The sequence below is a fragment of the Heterodontus francisci genome, chromosome 10 (assembly GCF_036365525.1).
Source record: "Heterodontus francisci isolate sHetFra1 chromosome 10, sHetFra1.hap1, whole genome shotgun sequence".
NCBI lineage: Eukaryota > Metazoa > Chordata > Chondrichthyes > Heterodontiformes > Heterodontidae > Heterodontus > Heterodontus francisci.
In genome coordinates, this window is record NC_090380.1 from 88,256,888 (window position 1) to 88,280,425 (window position 23,538).

The 23,538-nt window shown below is 44.6% G+C and overlaps 1 protein-coding gene across 5 annotated transcripts in view; it reads right to left on the reverse strand.

Annotated features, from left to right (window-relative positions):
- Positions 1 to 399: 399 nt before the first annotated feature.
- Positions 400 to 23,538, reverse strand: part of adgrg7.1 (adhesion G protein-coupled receptor G7, tandem duplicate 1) — a 91,404-nt gene continuing 68,265 nt past the window's right edge. For all 5 annotated transcript variants that reach the window (XM_068040978.1, XM_068040980.1, XM_068040982.1 and 2 more), the window contains 3 exons: positions 17,047 to 17,208; positions 15,835 to 15,991; positions 400 to 1,436 (listed from right to left, as the gene is read on the reverse strand). In XM_068040978.1, the coding sequence (XP_067897079.1) occupies positions 1,218 to 1,436; positions 15,835 to 15,991; positions 17,047 to 17,208 (538 nt within the window). In that variant the 3' untranslated portion in view covers positions 400 to 1,217. The remainder of the gene's footprint in view (positions 1,437 to 15,834; positions 15,992 to 17,046; positions 17,209 to 23,538) is intronic.

Here is a 23,538-nt window from a genome sequence, read left to right on the forward strand (position 1 = left end):
ATGAATATTCCGTGTTGCTGTAACATAGTGGTATGTTTTGCTAACACGAATTAATTCACAGTTGCATATTTATTGTTAGTAGAGCCAGTAGAAAACATAATCCTATTAAATTGAACCAATTGACAGAAAGGAAATAGTGATGTTATTTTAATGTTATTTTTAGAGTTATAGCCAGACTGCTAGTTACTTGAGGGTCAGGCTGCATGAATAGGAACATAATAACTGCAGTAGGCTGTTCAGCTCTTTGAGCCTGCTCCGCCATTCAATTAGATCATGGCTGGTCTGCACCGCAACTCCATTTACCCACCTAATTTATCAACAAACATGTAATACATCTGATCTACTGAATCAATTAATAGTCAGCAATGCAAGAAGATGAGCAATGGATCCACACCCAGTGACACAATAATTTATTCTAATTACAGCATTACACGATCATCAAATTTATTACACATGCAGTTATTACTCTTAAAATACTGAGAGGAACACTGTCTTACAGTTATGCAGTGTTGCGGCGTAAAATGAATTGGAAACTAACATACAATATTTCCTTCTAGAATAAGTTCACCTCGTGTTGATGGGATATTATGTGTTCCTGGCAAAATACAACCATAAGTTTTCCCATTATTGTAGCCATCATCCTAGATAGTAAAAGCATCAGGAAGGTAACAGCAGCACTTTAGGAAGGAACAGTAAAGAAAAGCTAGTGGAGAATGTATTGCCGTGCAGGCCCCCACCTGCCAAGCATGAGGTATATTAATTTCGCCACATGAACATTAAATTTCAAACTGTTGTTTAAGAAAGGTTGTGGAGCGCGAAGAACCTTAACAAAAACTCTTCAGATATTCTCAAACTTTTCCACTTTATTTTTATTCTGCTCTTCTCTGTCTCTATTTGCATGTGCGTATCGCGTATGCATGCTAGCGTGGGCGCGTCGTGTATCCGTAGGCGTCAACCGAATTAGAGTTTAAGCTTAAGTTTCGTAAATTTCAACTTTTCTTCTTTAAACCTAAGAAAGCCTGTTTGTGCTGGTTTCTTTGCCTTATGATTGGAAAGCAGTGAACAACGATTCACCAAGGGGGAGCCATAAACATAGTGTGTTTAAAAAATAAAACCCTGTTACAGTAAGACCAGGTGAAGGCTGAAAGGGAACCCTAGACCTCTTTCTCATCTGGTCGTAACAGTATCCTACCTCAAAAGACACATGCTCCTGTGCTCTAATATAGAATGGAAGGTATGGAATTTGTGGTTTCTGAGAAGTTCATTGTGTCATATTGTGTGTACCGTTCTCCATTTTCTGGAGTGCTTAAACTTTGAAATGAGTATCTTTTTGAATGGACTATACTGATATTCATCGGAAATCTGGAATTGCAGGCAGCATAGATCTTTTGAAATGCTTTACGGCGAGCAGTGAACAGAATGAAAATCTGTAGACCCTGTTAATCAGAAAAATAAATATTTTAGGATATAAACAATCAGAAAACAATTCTGTAAAATATTACAAAGATACAATTTGTTTATCAAAATTGTAGCCTGTATTTACTGTTGTATTACATTTTACTAATTACAAAAAGACTAGGAAATCCAGATTAGGTATTGTGTCCAGGATTTGCCTCCTGGCGCTGGGAAACGTACGTTGGGACTGTTTCTGGGTCCTGATCTCACCCCCAGGAGGAAGCAGTCACAGTCCTGGATTTTCACGGACATCGACTGTTAATTGGCTAGAGGGTAGGTTGGGCGGCCAATTAGCGGCCACAGGGGCGGGCACGAAGGCTCCACAGAAATAGAGCAGGCCCAATTTAAACCCACCATGGTAGCCATTACTGTGGCTGTCATTTCACTGAATCATTTGCTATGGTTCTGTTACTGTTGGAGCAGGAGAGGCAGAGGGCTGGGTTGCCTCTCACTTAATTTTCAGATGCCGACCTGGAGTTCCTCCTCAACGCAGTGAGGGAGAGGAGGGAGGTCCAAAATTCGGCAGGAGCTGGGGAATGTAGATTGGGAGCAGCTGTTTGAAGGTAAATCCACATTTGATATGTGGGAGGCTTTTAAAGAGAGGTTGATTAGCGTGCAGGAGAGACATGTTCCTGTGAAAATGAGGGGTAGAAATGGCAAGATTAGGGAACCATGGATGACAGGTGAAATTGAGAGACTAGCTAAGAGGAAAAAGGAAGCATACATAAGGTCTAGGCGGCTGAAGAAAGACGAAGCTTTGAAAGAATATCGGGATTGTAGGCGCAATCTGAAACGAGGAATTAAGAGGGCTAAAAGGGGTCATGAAATATCTTTAGCAAACAGGGTTAAGGAAAATCCCAAAGCCTTTTATTCATATATAAGGAGCAAGACGGTAACTAGAAAAAGGATTGGCCCACTCAAGGACAAAGGAGGAAAGTTATGCGTGGAGTCAGAGAAAATGGGTGAGATTCTAAACGAGTACTTTGCATCGGTATTCACCGAGGAGAGGGACATGACGGATGTTGAGGTTACGGACATATGTTTGATTACTCTAGGTCAAGTCGGCATAAGGAGGGAGGAAGTGTTGGGTATTCCAAAAGGCATTAAGGTGGACAAGTCCCCAGGTCCGGATGGGATCTATCCCAGGTTACTGTGGGAAGCGAGAGAGGAAATAGCTGGGGCCTTAACAGATATCTTTGCAACATCCTTAAACACAGGTGAGGTCCCGGAGGACTGGAGAATTGCTAATGTTGTCCCCTTGTTTAAGAAGGGTAGCAGGGATAATCCAGGTAATTATAGACCGGTGAGCCGGACGTCAGTGGTAGGGAAGCTGCTGGAGAAGATACTGAGGGATAGGATCTATTCCCATTTGGAAGAAAATGGGCTTATCAGTGATAGGCAACATGGTTTTGTGCAGGGAAGGTCATATCTTACCAACTTAATAGAATTCTTTGAGGAAGTGACGAAGTTGATTGATGAGGGAAGGGCTGTAGATGTCATATACATGGACTTCAGTAAGGCGTTTGATAAGGTTCCCCACGGTAGGCTGATGGAGAAAGTGAAGGCGCATGGGGTCCAAGGTATACTAGCTAGATGGATAAAGAACTGGCTGGGCAACAGGAGACAGAGAATAGCAGTGGAAGGGAGTTTCTCAAAATGGAGACGTGTGACCAGTGGTGTTCCACAGGGATCCGTGCTGGGACCACTGTTGTTTGTGATATACATAAATGATTTGGAGGAAAGTATAGGTGGTCTGATTAGCAAGTTTGCAGACGACACTAAGATTGGTGGAGTAGCAGATAGTGAAGGGGACTGTCAGAGAATACAGCAGAATATAGATAGATTGGAGAGTTGGGCAGAGAAATGGCAGATGGAGTTCAATCAGGGCAAATGCGAGGTGATGCATTTTGGAAGATCCAATTCAAGAGTGAACTATACAGTAAATGGAAAAGTCCTGGGGAAAATTGATGTACAGAGAGATTTGGGTGTTCAGGTCCATTGTTCCCTGAAGGTGGCAACGCAGGTCAATAGAGTGGTCAAGAAGGCATACAGCATGCTTTCCTTCATCGGACGTGGTATTGAGTACAAGAGTTGGCAGGTCATGTTACAGTTGTATAGGACTTTGGTTCGGCCACATTTGGAATACTGCGTGCAGTTCTGGTCGCCACATTACCAAAAGGATGTGGATGCTTTGGAGAGGGTGCAGAGGAGGTTCACCAGGATGTTGCCTGGTATGGAGGGCGCTAGCTATGAAGAGCTTGAGTAGATTAGGATTATTTTCATTAGAAAGACGGAGGTTGAGGGGGGACCTGATTGAGGTGTACAAAATCATGAGAGGTATAGACAGGGTGGATAGCAAGAAGCTTTTTCCCCAGAGTGGGGGATTCAATTACAAGAGGACACGAGTTCAAAGTGAAAGGGGAAAAGTTTAGGGGGGATATGCGTGGAAAGTTCTTTACGCAGAGGGTGGTGGGTGCCTGGAACGCATTGCCAGCAGAGGTGGTAGACGCGGGCATGATAGCGTCTTTTAAGATGTATCGAGACAGATACATGAATGGGCAGGAAGTAAAGAGATACAGACCCTTAGAAAATAGGCGACAGGTTTAGATAGAGGATTTGGATCGGCGTAGGCTTGGAGGGCCGAAGGGCCTGTTCCTGTGCTGTAATTTTCTTTGTTCTCTTTGTTCTTTGTTCTGGAGGGTGGCAGGAGAAGGCCACACTTCCTGACCAAGCAGGCCTGGCACAAGATGGTGGAAACAGTGAGCAGACGGAATGTCGACCTTAGGAACTGGGTTCAGTGCAGGAACAGGTTCAATGACCTTATTCGCTCTGGCAAGATGAGTGCAAAACCAGACCCTCAGGACTAGCCTCTGGGTATTTAACCTGCAGCAGACACACCAGCAGAGGAGCCTGAGGGTGTGACTGCTCCTGAACATGGGAGGAATATGTGCCCAGGATATGTACTAACCCTGCAGCAAGGCTTAAAGGCATAGTGCTGCTTGGACCTGCCAGCATTGATACATGCAGCCTCTTATGTATATGAGCAGTTGACATTGGCCATTGAGGCCAGCAGCTTATCTCTCTCTTTTTTGTCCTTCCAGGAGAAATGGGCATGTAATTCTCACAAGAGGGCCCAGAAAGGAGGGTGGGGGGTGGGGGGGGGGGGGTGGTTTCCTTCCTACACATAATCACCACAATGGAAGAGGGATCTATGGAGATTGCCAGGGTCACTGACCACCGGGAAGTCGGGGAAGGTGAAATGGGCATCCTGGGTGGAGAGGGTGTATAGAAACTGGAATGCGTACATTAAGGGGGTGCATTGCACTCCAGCCTGTCTGACAGCATGCTGAATACTGTGCTGCACTGGGAAGACTTAGCACTGCAGAGGCTTCTGCTCTCCAAGTCTAGTTCTCATGATCTCTTCTTGTGTCTTACACAGTTTCAAACATCAAGGCACAAATATCAATTCCTACACCATCACCGAGCCAAGCACTGTCAGATCAGACCTCAGACCAAGCACCATCACCCCTTACAAATGCACCCTTCACCAGTGCAGATACAGTACCTTTACGCACACCCTTGCAGGTCCTTGCACACTGTTAGATAGTGTGGCACTGGGTGATAAGCACATCACAGGTGTGAGGGAGGAAGTCCTAGAGGCAGCTGTGCACAATCCCCCTCGGAGGATGGAGGACCAACGCAGCCCTGCTCAGATGGGCACAGATGCTGGGCCTCGGAGCTCACAGGAAAGTAGGCTCTACCTAGACCAACAGCAACAGATGTGCACCCCCATGTCAGAATTCCTTGAGGCAGTGCGCAGTCATGGACTGAGAATGGAGGAGTCCATCCAGCTCATGTGCACCACCATGGCTCAGGGCCAAGAGCACATGAGCTGCTCCATTGTGAGAGTGGCTAACCTCATGGAGAGCCATTTGCATCACTCCGAATGCTTGCAGGAACTGTGCGCTGATTTTCACAGCATGCAAGACACACTATGTAGCCCTGATCAGTCAGTGGCACTGATGGCACAGAGATGTTTGGAGGGGATGCCAGTTGCACCCCAGCTGATGCTCACCTCCAGCCATCCGAAGCGCTAGCCAAGGGCTGCGGCAGTCACTGAGGAGGATGACAATGCCTCCCCTCAAGGGGCACCATCATCATCAGTGGCCTCCTCGGTCCCTCTCACTGAGAGATCATCAGTGACAGAGGCCAATGCAGCAGCCTCTGGAGGTGCCCCTACTGGCACCTCCATGACAAGTACGACTGCCATGTGCATCTCAGCCACAAGCCAAGACAAGTGAGTAGACTGCCTCCACCTCATCTGATGTCACAAGGAGACCACCACATAGAAGTGGCCAAGGGCAGAGGCCACCATCAAGGGAAGAGCACTGAGTGGATCACTGGCATGTGTATCACCTGTCACTGTACTTTTTTTAAAAATCTTTTTGAGTACCCCATGTAAATATTGATACATAAAGCCAGACGTGTGAGCTTCCCTTAATTAATGGCGGGATAAGAAAAAATGTATGAAGTGGAGAAGGGAAGCTAGGGTCTGTGAACAGTGACAGTAAAACCTCTGGGCCGATGTGCATCCTTCATTGGCAGTAAGAGCTGAACTGTTCCAAGTAGCGTCATCAACATAAGTATTCTACTGGACACCTCAGGGTGAGTTCCATACCATGCTGTTCATCCAGGGTTAGAGGGGTCCAGCTGAAACATATCTGAATGAGATGATCGCCGACATTATTGGCATCCTGATGAGATCCCAAGCTCCACACTGAACCTTGCTACCTCCCTGTGTAGCAGGGGGACCTCTCTGTTCTGCATCTCCCTCCTCTTCCTCCGATGAGCTGTGCTGATCCGGCGCATCACCCTTTTCAAGGTCCACACCTATCTGAAGGGCCATGTTATGGAGAGCGCAGCAGACTGCCACAATTCAGGAGACCATTGCAAAAGGATACTACAGGGCCAGGCACTGGAACCCTATCTTCAGAAGGCTGATGGCCTGCTCGATGGTTGTCCTAGTGAGCAGGTGGCTTTGATTGTAACGCCTCTGTTTGGGGTCTCAAAGGGATGAGCAGCCATGTCTTCAAGGAATATGTCTTGTCCCTGGAATCCAACCACATAGTTTGGGGGGGTGAAATGAAGAACTGCGGCAGCCTGGACTGCTGGTGGATGAAGGAGTCATGGCAGCTGCCGGGAAAGCAAGTGCACACATGGAGGAAGCTCTTTCTGTGGTCGCAGACCAGCTGAACATTGAGGGTGTGGAAGCCCTTCCTGTTGACGAATCTCACTGGCTGGTCACTGATTGCCCTGATGGTCACATGGGTGCAATCGATGATGCCCTGCACTTGCATGAATCCAGTAATGAAAGTGAAACCCAATGCCCTTCATGCCTGCGAGGTCTCATATGTCTGGAATTGAATGTACTGTCCAGCTCTCACAAATAGGGCATCAGTAACCTGTGAGGTGTAGTGGTGTGCAGCTGCTTGCGAGATGCCAGCAAGGTCCACAGCTGATCCCTGGAAGGAGCCAGAGGCGAAGAAGTTCAAGGTCACTGTGACTTTGACAGCTACTGGCAGGGCATGGTGAGCAGTGTTGAAAGGTGTGAGGTCTTCTGCCACGAGGGCATAAATCTGCCTAGAGAGTTACAGTCTTCTGCGGCACTGGTTCTCTGACATCTCAGTGTTGGTCCGTCTTCGGCAGTACAGCCTATGTTGAGGGTATGGCATCTGGTTATATAAATACTTTTATACACATGTGACTCTGATGTCATGATATGTAAATACAGCTAATGATATTAGCCATTTTATGCACAGCATGTTGTCAGAAGTGAGTAGCTGGGATTTGAGAGCATTTTGATAGCTGTAAGACAGACAGCATATGTGCAAAACATCACAGTTTAAAACAACGCCTGTCTGCAACTTTGCACAGGACATCGACAGCCGGGTAAGTCATTACGGTTTTGAATTTTCCAATACCTGCTCCTATGGACATGAAGGGAGATTTGAGAGGGAATTGGCAATTCTTCCAGTCTCAATGGCAGAATTATGAGATTGCTACAGAGTTGGACAAGAAACCCAAACTCTATTATCAGTGATGGGGAAGGAGCAGTACAAGCTGTATTACACCCTAGATCTCACTGAGAAGAAAAGCAAGACTTGAGATTTTGGAGGCCTTGAAGACCAGCTTTGAATCCTCTACTAATGTCATTTATGAATGCTATGTGTTTAACACCAGAGCTCAGGAAGAGAGGAAGTACGTTGATCAGTATGTGATTGTACTGAAACATCTAGCAGTATCTTGTGAGTTTGGGCAACTGAAAGTTGATCTCATCAGAAATAGGATTGTGTTCAGAACAAGAGATCCTGCTGTGAGAGCATGTCTGCTGGGAGAAGAGAAGCTTACTTTCAAGAAAGCTAGTGACATGTGCAGAAGCCCTGAGGTGGTTAATCAACAGCTGAAGAGTATTGATGGGAGAACTGATGAGGCTGTGCTCTATGATGAGAGGCAGTACAAGTCTTCCAAGCACAAGTCAATGTTGAAAAGGAAGGAGAATGTTTCCAAGGGCCAGCAAAACGATCAAGGCCAGAGGACTGGATGTAAATAGTGTGGAGGACACCACAAGAAGGAAAAGGAAGCCTGTCCAGCGTGGGGAAAACAATGCTCTAATTGCAAGAAGCTGAACCACTTTGCTTGCAAGTGTTTTGCAAGAAAGAAGAAAAGTAAACCTGTGAAGATGGTTGATGGGGAGATGTTAGATGATGATTCTGATGAATCACTCTACACTCTAGAACATGTTGGTGCCATTAAGTCTCAGGTAGAAAGTGGTTTGTGACTGTTGGAATGTAGAAGGAGACCATCAAGCTGATGTGAGGTGTCAGCAGTATCATGAGCATTGCAGACTTGTGTGAAATTGCACACGATGGTGACCCAAATATGAAGCTGTTGAAGGTAAAGTTGAGGCTCTATGATGGAACGATGCTCACCCCAAGAGGACAAACCAAACTGAGAGTCCAATGCAACAGGTAGGAAGAACTTCAGTTCCAGATAGTGGAGACAAAGCAAACTCCCCTCAGCTCAGCTGAAACAAGTCAAAAGCTTGGCTGGTAACTTTCCGCGTACCAGAAGAGATTTGAAGTGTTTCATATGACACCTAAGCCATTGAGTGCTGAACAAATCCTGACAAATTACAAAGATGTTTCACATGTCTTGGATGCCTTTCTGGTGCATATCATTCGAAGTAGATGAGACTGTGAGGCCAACTCAACATCTTCCATGGAGAATTCCAGATACTCTCAAGTCCAGCCTGAAAGACATGTTAGAGGAGCTTGAAAAGCTGGGAGTAATCAAGAAAGTGACAATTCCTACATACTGGATTAGCAGCGAGGAAGCAGTGAAAAAATCTGGAAAGTTGAGAGTGTGTTTAGATCCAAAGGACCTCAATAAAGCTTTGAAGAAATCTCACTACCCTATACCAACCATTGAAGAGATTCTGCCTCAACTTCCCAAGTCTTTACCACCTTACATGCTAAGGATGGATACTGGCAAGTAACATTAGATGAAAACAGCAGCTTTCTGACTACTTTCTGAATGTTATTTGGGAGGTACAGATGGTTGCATATGCTGTTTGGCATTTCTACTGCTCTGGAAGTACCAATGCAGACAGCATAAGATAGTCAATGGTCTACCAGGAGTGGAAGCAATTGCGGATGATCTTCTAGTCTACGGATGTGGAGTCATGATGGAAGACGACTTCACAGACCGCGATTGGAATCTAGTGAGAATGCTAGAGAGAGCTCGTCTGAACCTGAAGCTGAACAAGAAAAAGTTGTAGCTGAAGATAATTGAAGCCGGGTACATTGGGCATGCACTGACAGCTAAAGGACTTCGCCTTGATCCTGATAAGGTGCGAGCTGTAGCAGAGAAGCAGCAACCAACAAATGTGAAGGCAGTTCAACAATTTGTTGGATTTGTGAACTACCTAGCTACGTTCTTGCTCAATCTGCCATCAGAGTGTGAACCTCCACACAGGCTCACTGCAAAGGATATTCAGTGGTATTGGGGCACAGAACAAGAAGCAGCTTTCACTCACATCAAACAACTAGTGATGACAATGCCAATGCTGAGGTACTATGATGTCAACGAGGAAGTGACCCTGCATTGTGATGCCAATGAAACAGGACTTGGAGCCACCCTCATGCAGCAAGGACAATCAGTTGCATTTGCATCCAGAGTGTTAATGCAAACTGAACGATGCTGTGCACAGAATGGGAACGAGTGTGTGGATATCGTCTTTGCTTGTGAGCATTTGAACCAGTACCCGTTTGGGAGAGAGAAAATGATGGTAGATTCTGACCACAAGCCACGTCAATGCATCTTTCTCAAACCGCTTCTATCTGCTCCAAAGCGTTTGCAAAGGATTTTCTTTCATTTGCAGAGATATCACTTGGAAGTGAAGTACAAGCAAGCGAAGCAGATGTACATTGCCGACATGTTGTCGAGAGTTGCGCTCCCTTTGAAGGAAGTTGTTGATGCTAGTACATTTTGTGAAATCTTCCAGATTCAACAAGAAGCAATGGAATGACATGCTCTGGAAGTTATCTACCCAACAGAATCATTGAATCTGATAGACAAGCATCTTGCTCAGATCAAGCAAACAATGAGATGAGATGCAACTCTTCAAGTGCTGCAGGAAGTTGTGATGAAAGGATGGCCTGAAACCAGTAAGGACATATCTGTGCTGTAAGTTTATTGGGCATATAGAGATGAAGTAACTGCCCAAGATGGCATCTTGTACAAAGGGACTAGGGTCAGTATTACTAAAGAGATGAGAAAAGTGATGCTGAAGTGCATCCATGCAAGCTATCAAGGTATCGAGTCTAGTCTGAGGAAGGCAAAAGTGCTCTACAGGCCAAATATGAGCAATGAGATTCAGGACCACAGCAGCCAGTGCAGTGCTTGCAATAAATATCAAGCTGAGCAGGCTAAAGAGCCCTTCATGACTCATGATATTCCAGACCATGGATGAAACTTGGAATAGATCTCTTCACTCTCACTGGAACTGATTATCTCATCACAGTCGACTACTATTTGGACTACTGGGAGTTAAACCAACTGATCAACAGGTACCAATGAGATCATTGTGATGAGCGATAATGGCCTTCAGTTCATGAGTGAAGAATTCAGATACACCATGAATGATTGGAAAATTCAGCATACACATCATCTCCACACTATCCCCAGTCAAATGGAAAGGCTGAGAGAGAGGTGAAAATTGCCAAAAGAATCAAAGAAATCTACTAGATCCAGCACAGATGTGTACAAGGCAATCTAAGAGTAGAGAAACACATCTACTGAAGTCATGGAAAGTAGTCCAGTCCAGTGACTAATGTCACGCCGCACCCAGATGACTCTTCCAACAGCTAAGAAACTACTGAAGCCAGAAATAGTAACAGGGGTGAGGGACAGGAGCATAGTGAAATGACAGAAAGTCAAATGTCACTTTGATAAAACTGCCAAATCATTGCCAGAGCTGAGAGTTGGAAAGCTGGTCAGAGTGCAAATATTCAACGCACTCAAGAAAAATGAGCTCACTTGGCAACTTGGGACTTGCATGAAGAAGTTGTCACCTCGATCATACCAGGTGAAGGTCAACGACAAGATCTATCACTGCAACTGCAGACATCTACGCTCAACCAGAGAAGCAGCTCCTTCACAATAAACGGCTGATGAGACAGATCTGAGTTAGCCAACTGAACAAGGAACTGAATGACCATCAGTCCCAGAGGTCACCCGTACTCCAACCAGTGCAACAGATGAGCAGCAACACTCATCACAGCAACAACATTCCCCAGAGAAGGAACACCAGCATCATCACCCAAGGAACCAGCAGACACCAATCAAACAGCCAATAACAACTCATATGCATACTATAAAATGACCTGAAAGTTTTAAAGATTATGTGCGAAACACCTGTGTCAGGACAGAAAAATTTGAAAGGACAAGAACGAACAGACATTTTTTTTTAACTGAAAAGGGGGATGTTTGGATAAATACTTTTGTACACTTTGGCTTGCCATACACAGATGATCTTTGATGTCATGATATGTGAATAAAGGCTTTTGGCAGTAGCCATTTTTTGCATCCCATGCAACAGCCTCCATTGCCTCCCTGCCCCTTGACCCTCTCCTCATGCCAGGGCTCTGTCCTTCCTGCAGAGAATATTGCTTCTCATCGGCACTGGACCTGAAACCTGAGAGTTGTGCTCCCATTGCCAGCTGCTGCCCTCTTCATGCTCAGGTGACCTTCCAATTATGTTTGGAAGCCTTGCCCCTAGCTATTATGCTCCCATGATGCCTGGAGGGTGACAACCCCCTGTGCTGCCTGTGTGCTTAGTGACCACTCTCCCCGTAACTTGCACTGACCTGATGGCACCTGTGTGTCTAGGGCCAAGTCATCTTCTGAGGCCTTCTCTTTTATGGGGCCCACCTACTTTGTTGGGGGAACCATGTCTGGCTCCCTGCTGTGTATCTGCCTCCATGCACCTGGTCTGCCCCTGACCCAGAGTTCAGCCTGCGCACCCTCACCAAAATCTCAGCATCTCCCTCAGATGAGCTCCTTAATGTCCTCAATTTCGGTAATCAATGGATGGGACGGGTTCTCCGGGCCACCTCCCCCCCACCCTGTTGAAATTTGCCAGTGGCAGAAATGCAACAGGGAACCAGCACGTTGGCCAGTGCCAGTGTTTTCATCCCTGGGCAGGACCTAAAAATTCAGCCCCATTATCCTACTCAGCAGAATCACAGCCCCGGGAATTTGCTGCAGTACTTCCTTGGGGTAGCATCCTCAGCTCCTTCTATATATGGTTAAGAGTGGGCTGTTTGCTGATGATTCCAGTGTTCGGTTCCATTCATAGAATCATAGAAAGTTTAAGGCACAGAAAGAGGCCACTTGGCCCATCATGTCTGTGCCAGCCTAAAAACGATCCACCTATTCTAATCCCATCTTCCAGCATTTGGTCTGTGGCCCTGCTGATTATGGTACTTGAGGTGCATATCCAGACTCCTTTTAAATGAGTTGGGGGTCTCTGCCTCAACTACCCTATCAGGCAGTGAGTTCCAGACCCCCACCACCCTCTGGGTGAAAAAGTTTTTCCTCATCACCCCTCTAATATTTCTACCAATCACTTTAAATCTATGCCCCCTCATCACTGAACTCTCTGCTAAGGTGAATAGACCCTTCACCTCAACTCTAGGCCCCTCAAAACTTTATACATTTCAATCAGATCTCCCCTCAGCCTCCTCTGTTCCAACGAGAACAACCCAGCCGATCCAATCTTTCCTCATAGCTGCATTTTTCCAGTCCTGGCAACATCCTCGTAAATCTCCTCTGTACTCTCTCCAGTACAATTACATCCTTTCTGTAATGAGGTGACCAGAATGGCACACAGTACTCAAGTTCTCGCCTAATCATTAAGTTATACAGTTCCAGCATAACCTCCCTGCTCTTATATTCTATACCTCGGCTAAAAAAGGAAAGGATTCCATATGCCTTCTTAACCACCTTATCGACCTGTCCTGCTACCTTCAGGGATCTGTGGACATTCATTCCAAGGTCCCTCACTTCCTCTACACTTCTCAGTATTTTCCCATTAATCGTGTATTCCTTTGCCGTGTTTGACCTCCCCAAATGCATCACCTCACACTTTTCCAGGTTGAATTTCATTTGCCACTTTTTTGCCCGTCTGACCAGACCATCAATATCTTCCTGCAGCCTACAGTTATCCTCCTCGCTATCTACCACATGGCCAATCTTTATGTCGTCTGCAAACGTCTTGATCATGCCCCCTACATTTACGTCCAAATCATTAATATATACACAAAAAGCAGGGACCCATTACTGAGCCCTGCAGAAAGCCACTGGAAATAGCCCTCCAGATGCAAAAACAACTGTCAACAATTACCCTTTGTTTCCTGCCACTGAGTCAGTTTTGTATCCACCTTGCTGCATTTCCCTGGATCCCATGGGATTTTTTTTGAACCAGTCTGCCATGTGGGACCTTGTCAAAAGCCTTGCCAAAATCCATGTAGGCCACATCAACTACACTACCCTCATCTATCTTCCATGTTACTTCTTCAAAATATTCGATCAAGTTGGTCAAACAAGATCTTCCCTTAACAAATCCATGCTAACTATCCTTGATTAACCTGTGCCTAAGTGACAGTTTATCCTGTCTCTCAGAATAGATTCCAATAATTTGCCCACTACTGAGGTTAAACTGACTGGCCTGTTATTATTCAGTCTATCCTTTCTCCCCTTTTTAAAAAGAGGTAAAATGCTAGCAGTTCTACAATCCTCCAGCACCACACCTGTATCCAGTGAGAACTGGAAAATGATGGTCAGACCTTCTGCTATTTCCTCTCTTGCTTCTTTTCACAATCACTATTCACCTCGAATAATGAAGCAGCCTGTGTCAGACAATAGAAAAACCTGGACAACATCCAGCTTGGGCTGACAAATGGCAAATAATATTCATAGCACTTAGGTGACAGGCAATGACCACTTCCAACAAGAAAAAGCCCAACCACCTCCCCATGACCTTCAACTGCACCATCATTGCTGAGTCTCTTATTATCAACATCAACCAGAATTTGCAATGGTCCAGACATATAAGCACCATGGCGACAAGCACAAGACATAAACGGAGTATTATGTGATGAGTCGCTCACCTCCTGATCCTTAAAAGCCTAGCCATCATCTACACAGCTCAATTCAGGACTGAGATAGTTTGATCGGCACTCACTTGGATGGATGCAGTTGTAATGACATTCAAGAAGCTCGACACTATCCAGAACAGAACACTCTAGTTGATTAGAACCCCAGCCACTAAATTCAATAGCCACTTCAAGAACTCACCAGGCTTCCTTCAGGAGCACATCCCAGCTCTGCAATTTCTGTCACAATGAAGGACAAGAGTAACAATATCTTGACACATCATCTCCTACATGTTTCCCTCCAAATCAAACACCATCCTGACTTGGGTGTTTACCTTTGATAGTTCATCATCATTTGGTCAGAATCCTAGAATTCCCTAACTAACACCATCATCACAAGGACTGTAATGGTTCAAGTGGAAAACAACTAGAAATGGGCAAAAATGTAGCCTTATTAGTACAGCCCCCATCTGGGGAACAAACAATAAAAATCCTTACACATGTTACAAATAAACATTGTTAGGGCATCTCATCATAATATTGCCTAACAGATTCTCCTACCTCATTTATCCCTTGATTAGTGTACTTCCCACCAGATATTCTTACTGAGGCTGGGACGATAGGATAGTCTGGGTTATAATTTTCTCAGACTCCATATATGAATATACATAAATGGCTTCTTCTTCATAAATGGAACTCCTAGGATTGAATTTTAACCAGCCCTTGGAGATGGGCTGGGAGGCAGAGTGCTCACAAAATGGCGTGGGGTGGCGTCGGGCCAGTTAATTACCTGCCAGCCACTGAATTCAGTCGGGGATCTAATGGAGGGCCAAGGCAGGGTTGGGCTCCCCAGGCAGGGTCAGGCTCCCCACCCCCTGCCTTCGGGCTGATCGCCGGCATCCACTTCAACGATATAAAACTCAGTCTCTAGCTTCCCTTTGGCACCCTATCTATAAAGGTGTTTGGAAATCATAAACATCACGAAACCAGTTAGAGCTACAGTTTGAGCAAGCTTAAGGTTCAAATTTGCAACTGTCCACTTGTTGTTCATGTGTTCCCATGAGGTCCACAAGAGTGTCAAATTTTGTTTCTTTCTGTTTTCGTTGACTTACTACTAGCATATTATTTCCACTGCTGGACACTAAGACATTTTTTCTGCAATCCTTGCATAGTTTCCCTTTGGAGACTGATACTGTGTTTTGGAAATTCGAACAGCCAGAGTCCCATTGCCCCATTGCCCCAGCAACACATGAACAATTATATTTTGATCCTCTATGGCAATAGTTATCCTAATAATTTGCAATTCCAGGCATAACCAGATGTTCATCCAAACCCTATTTTAAAAACATTAACTATCATGATGAAATTTTGATCCTTTCATCTTTAATTTTGGTGTAGGAATTTTAATGTTTTAAGTTGTCGTCTGGTTCTGCAACTACTATACTTTAAATAATCTGGTTACATTTACATTTTCTATGCTTTCCAGATGTGTCCTCTCAATTTGTCTTTTTCTCATTAAGCATCTATCCATATCTTAAGACTTATAATCAGCTATATTTTTCTCTGAATTCTCTCCAATGCAGCAATGATTTTTATCTTTGTCCAATATTATAACAGCAACAACAACTTGCATTTGATGTTTTTGGAAGAAAAATCTACAAACCTGAGTGGCGTTAAGAGCGCAGAAGAAAAAGCTAAAGACAGCTTGTGTTTCATCACGCTCTATAAGCATCAAATAACCTAGACTCCATGTTAAACACAACACAACAGCTACTGATAAGGATCCCATCATCTTCTTTGCTGAGGTTGCCTGTTTAGCACTAAAGAAAAAGCACATTAAATAAGAAAGTGTTCCTGACATCAAAGCAGTTTACTAATTTTGATAAAATTTTGATAAAATTATACTAGAGACCTTTTACTATCTTTCAATAAACTATTAACATTGTCTTTACAGTCTAGTTCATGTATCAAATTAATAAATTGCTTCTCACTTAGCTGCATGACTTGTTAAATTGCCTGAGATTTTACAGCTCTGTAACATACCTCATTACTTGTGATTTTGTTTAAAAAAAAATTAACTTTCTTCCTCTTATGTTGTGATTTGAATGTTTGATGCTCAGTTAAGAGAAGGTAGCCTGTTTTTATTACTATGTCAATGATGCTCTACAACTGGTTACATAGTGTATGCGAGAGTGACATGGGGTCACTTATCATGCTTTTCACTCCCTTCCTATGGGAAAAAAACTGACCTGAGCTTTGGAATAATATTTATGAATGGGAGATAGTTAAAAAAATAAAGCAAAAAATATAATTAATGACAGTTAAGTGACAAAGATCAATTTTAAAGTGGGAATTCTCAAATAAAATAGTTAATTACCTTCTCAATGATCAAAAGTTTACAGTAAATTTGGCATCTAATGAGGTGAGGTCTACACGTTAGGGTTAGGGTAGGACAAAGGATGCACACAACCAGGGGGAAATTAATAGTTTACCATAACTGAACAAATGTTGCTGATTACCAAAGAGAGTAGAATTATGCTCTGTGCAATTGACGGAGAAACCTGAATTCCAGTGGGCCCAAAGCCTGACATATTCCCACCAAAAATTTCTCCAGATGATGAACTGGTGATCAGCTGAACTGTAAAGTGCATGGGCAAAAGGAAGGATGCTAAAAACAAAATTCAATTTCAAGAATACACCTATACCACCATAGAATTTCCTAGTCACTAAATCGAAAATGCAACTTATGATGCATACAGAAGTGAACTAGTACATTCAACTCTTTTTGGTCAGTGAAGATTGTTTGAGTGTAGTTGGGTTGTGCAAAATTGAACTTTGTCTAAGTGCAAAGGAAGTTGATAATATGTTGTACTACCTGCAAGTACCATGGTCTTTGTTGAACAGCACCAACGTTGTCACTAAAGCAAACATGACCAAATTAAATAGTAGTAATATCCCAACTGGAATAAGAAATCCCCACAGCATTGGCTTTGACAGATCCAGATTCCCATGTAGGTCCAAACCAGAAAGCCAGCAGCTGAAAAACAAAGATTACAGCTGGAGTTTCGTAAAAAGCATACAGAACATGCAACACAATTTTCATTCACTTGTTGGTAAAATCCAAACCCAAAGTAAATGATGCTTTAAATGTGAAATACACCCTGCCAAAAATGTGCTGCTTACATAGTATTACATGCTATTTACAGCACAGAAACAGGTCATTTGGCCCAAGAGGTCCATGCCAGTGTGTATGTTCCTCCCTCCCTTCTTCATCTAATTCCATCAACATATCCTTCTATTCCTTTCTCCCTCATGTATTTATCTAGCTTTCCCCTTAAATGCATCTATGCTATTCACCTCTACTATTCCTTGTGGTAGCGACATCCACATCCTAACCACTCACTGTGTAAAGAAGCTTCTCCTGAATTCTCTATTGCGTACGGTCTAGAGACACTTTGCTTAGAAAGAACAGGAGCATTAAACCGTGCAGGTCACAATAAATTATTCCACTGCTGATGTGCAAATCTTGAGCGTTCACTCTCAGATTCCTGAGTCATCAGAAATCAGCCTGGTTTTCTTATTTTAACTTTTAAATAAGTGACTCTAAAAGTCATTTCAAGGTTACAGACATTCTGACTCATTGATCAATGAATCATTTTCCATTGTCGGGAAAGTTTTCTGTAGTTTACAAATAATTAGCTTTCTTTCTCTTTTTAAAATAATTCTGCACGGTGTGAAACATGGGGCTGAATTTTCGCGATGGAGGCGGGAAATGGAAGTTGGGACTGCTTCCAGATTCCGAACCCGCCTCTGAGTGAAGCAGATTAAAGTAACAATTTTCGCGGGGGCAACCCTCTAATTAAAGTCGAGCTTGGCGGTTAAATAATGGTTGCAGGGGCAGGAACAAAGGTGGGCCAGATAAAGTGCGGGCCCAATTTAAATGCTCATGGTAGTCATTACTGTGGCTGCTCTTTAAATCTGCAGGGAGTAAGGAGGAAACCTTGTGAGAGTATTGGACTGAGCTGAAGTGTGGAAATTTGGAGGCCTGGCACCGGGGGCAGGGCAACCCTCCTCATCTGCGGATAGCAACCTGGAAGTGATGCTGGAGGCCGTGAAGGAGAGGAAGGAGCTCATCTTCCCTGAAGGTGGAAGGAGGAGGCCACCCACCAAAACAAATCAGGCCCGGGTAGAGGTAGCTGCCATCAATAGAGGCAGAAGCGTTAATAGAAGAATGTGGATTCAGTGCCTTAAGTGGGTCAAAGACCCAATACGTTCTAACAAGGTGAGTGTAACCCCCAGCCCTCAGCACAGGTCTCAGGCCTTGCAGCAGACACACCAGCTGAGGAGCCTCAACTGCTGCTCCTGAACATGGGAGGGGTGTGCGCCCAGGGCACTCACTCATCTCCTTAGAATGGCTCAGAGCCATAGTGCTGCTGTGGACCTGTCACCACTGAGACAGGCACCTTCTCATGAATAGGGGCACATGACAATGGACACAGAGGACAGCAGTGCCTTATCTCACTCTCTTCTGACTCTGCAGGAAAAACAGGCACATAACACCTAGGAAAGAGAGATAATGGGTGATGGTGTTCCCTACTATCAACGGATTATGCAAATTGAGGAAAGAGCTATGAAGATTGCCCGGATTCTGGACGTGGAGGAAGTCAGACCTGGCAACACGGGAGCCAATGGTACAGATAATGATTACAGAGGGTGAAGTGCTCAATAATGGGGTGCAATGGACACCACCCCACCCAGTAGCATGCTGAGCACTGAGTTGCATTGGGTTGCCTCAGCTCTGCTCTCCATGGCTGGTTCTCATCATTTTTTTTTTGCATCTCCCACAGGTGCAGGCGTTCACCAAAGACACCCTCTCCATCCACGGTGCCAAAGGAACCTCCTGAAACCGAGGAAGCACTGTCATACCTGAAAAGCACACCGTCCACCAGTGCAGATACGCTCACCTTGGTGGGTCCTGGCATGTGCTGAGATAGGGTGGCACTGCATGAGGAGCACAGCATGAGTGCAGGAGGGGCCAGAGGCAGCTGTGGTCAGTTCCCCTCGGAGGAGGGAGGACAGACACAGCCCTGCTCAGCTGGGCACAGATGCAGGGCCTCAGGAGCCTCAAGAAAGAAGACTGTACCTGGAAAATCAGCAGGACATGTGCTCCCATATGTCGGAGTTCCCTGAGGCAGTGTGGGGTCATGGGCTGAGGATGGAGGAATCCATTCAGCTCATTTGTGCCACAGTGGCTCAGGACAATGGGTGCATGAGCTCCTGCATTGAGAGAGGGGCCAATCTCAAGGAGAGCCATATGTGCTATCACTCTGAGTGGATGCATTAGTAGTGCATTAGAATGCACAGGAAGCATGCTGCACTGTGTTGCCTGGAGTGGTCAGTGGCAATGTCTGGAGTGGATGACAGTTTCCCAAGCTGGTATCCACCTCTGGAGTGCCAGACAAAGGCTGAGGATGTCATGGAGGAGGGTGAGGGTGCCACCCCTCACTGGGTGCCTACATCATCCTCGGCCTCTTTGGCTCCTCTGACTGTGGGAACCTTTGTCCAGCAGGACCAGGTGATGGAGGCTGGCCCAGCAGTGATGCAGTCTTTGGAGATGCCCCCACAGGCACCTCCATGAGGAGGACGACAACCACATGCATCTCAGTAGCAGGCAGAGACCCGTGAGCAGGCTACCTCCAGCTCCTCCGAGGCCACAAGGGGAACATCACGTAGGAGTGACTGAGTGCCAAGACCATAGTGTCATGCAAAGCACTGAGTGGGTCACTAGGGTGTCTTCTTACTATCTATGTGCACTTTTCCTTTCATTATCGTTTCATAAATAATCACAATTCAAGTCACAGATCTGTGACTCCTCTTATTGGCTGTGTGATGGAAAAGTGGTAAAAGGTGGTGATGGAGATCTAGGTGAGATCAGGGAGAGGGTAAAGGCTCCAGGCAGATGTGCATCCTTCATTGGCGGTAAGAGTTCAGCCTTCATCTTCAATGGATGCATTTTCCAGGAACAGTCACCTCAGAGTCCATTGCATCTCATGTTCTTCATCCTGGGTCAGAGGGAATTAACTGGAATGTTCCCTGACATTCATTGCATTCTGATAATATCTTCATGGCCCATGATGTGCCCGACCAGCTCCTTGTACAGATGGAGCACCTCAGTGTTCTGCATCCTCCCCCTCTGCCTCCCCCTTCCCCTGATGAGCTCTTTTGATCCAGGGTCGCATTGTCCTCAAAACATAGAAAATAGGAGCAGGAATAGGCCATTTGGCCCTTCAGGCCTGCTTCGCCATTCAAAAGATATCACGGCTGATCGTCTAATTCAGTATCCTGTTCCTGCTCTTTCCCCATATCCCTTGATCCCTTTGGCAATAAGAAATATGTCTATCTCCTTCTAGAATATATTTAATGATTGGCCTCCACTGCCTTCTGCGGTAGAGAATTCCATAGGCTCACCACCCTCTGAGTGAAGAAATTTCTCCTCATCTTGGTTCTAAATGGCATACCCTGTATCCTGAGACTGTGACCCCTGCTTCTGGACTTCCCAGCCATCGGGAACATCCTTGCTGCATCTAGCCTGTCTAGTCCTGTTAGAATTTTATAGGTTTCTATAAGATCCCCTCTCATTCTTCTAAACTCTAGTGAAAATAGACTTAGTCAACCCAATCTCTCCGCATACGTCAATCCTACCATCCCAGGAATCAACCTAGTAAATCTTCTTTGAACTCCCTCCATGGCAAGAACGTCCTTCCTCAGATAAGGAGACCAAAACTGCACACAATACTCCAGATGTGGTCTGACCAAGGCCCTGTATAACTGCAATAAGACATCCTTGCACCTGTACTCAAATCCTCTTGCAATGAAGGCCAACATACCATTTGCCTTCCTAATTGCTTGCTGCACCTGAATGCTTACTTTCAGCAACTGGTGTACAAGGACACCCAGGTCTCGTTGCACCTCCCCCTTTCCCAATCTATCACCATTCAGATAATAATCTGCCTTTCTGTTTCTACAACCAAAGTGAATAACCTCACATTTATCCAAGTTATACTGCATCTACCATGCATTTGCCCACTCACCTAACTTGTCGAAATTACAATGGAGCCTCTTTGCATCCTCCTCACAGCTCACTTTCCCCCCCAGCTTTGTGTTGCCTGCAAACTTGGAAATGTTATATTTAGTTCCCTCACCCAAGTCATTAATATATATTGTGAATAGCTGGGGCACTGATCCCTGTGGTACCCCACTAGTCACTGCCTGCCACCCAGAAAAAGAACTGTTTATTCCTACTCTGTTTCCTGTCTGTCAACAATTCTCAATCCATGCCAGTATATTACCTCCAATCCCATGTGCTTTAATTTTGCACACTAACCTCTTATTTGGGACCTTATCAAAAGCCTTCTGACAATCCAAATACACCACATCCACTAGTTCTCCTTTATCTATTCTACTAGTTACATCCTCAAAAAACTCCAGTAGATTTGTTAAGCATGATTTCCCTTTTGTAAACCCATGCTGACTTTGCCCAATCCCGTTTACGCTTTCCAGGTGTTCTGCTATCACATCCTTTATAATAGACTCTCACATTTTCCCACTACTGATGTAAGGCTCACTGGTCTGTAGTTCACGGTTTTTTCTCTCCCTCCTTTTTTAAATAGTGGGATTACGTTTGCCACCCTCCAAACTGCAGGAACTGCTCCAGAGTCTGTAGAATTTTGGAAGATGACCACCAATGCATCCACTATTTCCAGGGCCACTTCCTTTAGTACTCTGGGATGTAGATTATCAGGTCCCAGGGATTTGTCAGCCTTTAACGCCCCCCTTAATTTCTCTAGCACCATTTTTTTATTAATACGTATTTCCTTCAGTTCCTCCCTCTCATTAGACCCTTGCTTCCCTAACATTTCTGGGAGGTTATTTGTGTCCTCATTTGTGAAGACAGACCCAAAGTATGTGTTTAATTGTTCTGTGATATCTTTGTTCCCCATTATAATTTCCCCCATTTCTGACTGTAAGGGACCTACATTTGTCTTCACTAATCATTTTCTCCACATATTTATAGAAGTTTTTACAGTCAGTTTTGATGTTCCCCGCAAGTTTACTCTCATACTCTATTTCCCCCCGCTTAATTGTCCCCCTTTGTTGAATCTAAACTGCTCCCAATCCTCAGACTTTCTGCTTTTTCTGGCAATTTTATATGCCTCCTCTTTGGATCTAATATTATCCCCAATTTCTTTTGTAAGCCACAGTTGAGCCACCTTTCCAGTTTTATTTTTGTGCCAGACAGGAATGAATAATTGTTGTAATTCATGCACACGTTCTTTAAATATTATCCATTGCCTATCCATCGTCAATCCTTTTAGTAAAGTACCCCAACCTACCATGGCCAACTCACGCCTCATACCTTCATAGTTTCCTATATTTAGATTCAGGACCCTAGTTTCGGATTCAACTAATTCACTCTCCATCTTAATAAATAATTCTATCATGTTATGATCGCTCCTCCCCAAGGGACCCCGCACAACAAGACTGTTAATTAATCCTTTCTCACTGCATAATACCCAGTCTAGGATAGCCTGTTCTCTAGTTGGTTGCTCAACGTATTGGTCTAAAAAACTGTCATGTACACACTCCAGGGAATCCTCCTCCACAGTATTATTGCTAATTTGTTTGACCAATCTATATGTAGATTAAACTCACCCATGATTACAGTTGTACCCTTATTGCATGCATATCTAATTTCCTGTTTAATGCCATCCCTTACATCTGCACTACTGTTTGGGGGCCTAAAGACAACCCCCACCAACGTTTTCTGCCGTTTCATATTTCTTAGCTCCACCTATACAGATTTCACATTATGATTTTCCTTCCTCACTATTGCATTGATTTCCTTCTTTACTAACAAAGCTACCCCTCCTCCTTTCCCTTTTTGCCTGTTCTTCCTAAATACTGAATACCCCTGAATATTCAGTTCCCATCCTTGGTCACCTTGCAGCCATGTCTCCGTAATCGCTACTAAATCATAACCGTTTATATCTATTTGCACTGTTAATTCATCTACCTTATTGCAAATGCTCCGTGCATTAAGACACAGTGCCTTTCGACTTGTCTTTTCAACATTGTCAGTCATCTTAGCTTTATTTTGCATTACGGCTCCATTTGTTTCTCGCCCTTGTTTTCTCTGCCTTCCACTTTTACTTCTTACCTTTCTGTCTTTCATTTCTATCCTTGTTTCCCTCTCCTCTGTCTCCCTGCTCAGATTCCCATCCCCCTGCCATTCTAGTGTAAACCCTCCCCGACAGCACTAGCAGACACTGCCCCGAGGGGATTGGAATTGGTCCTGGTCCTGCCCAGA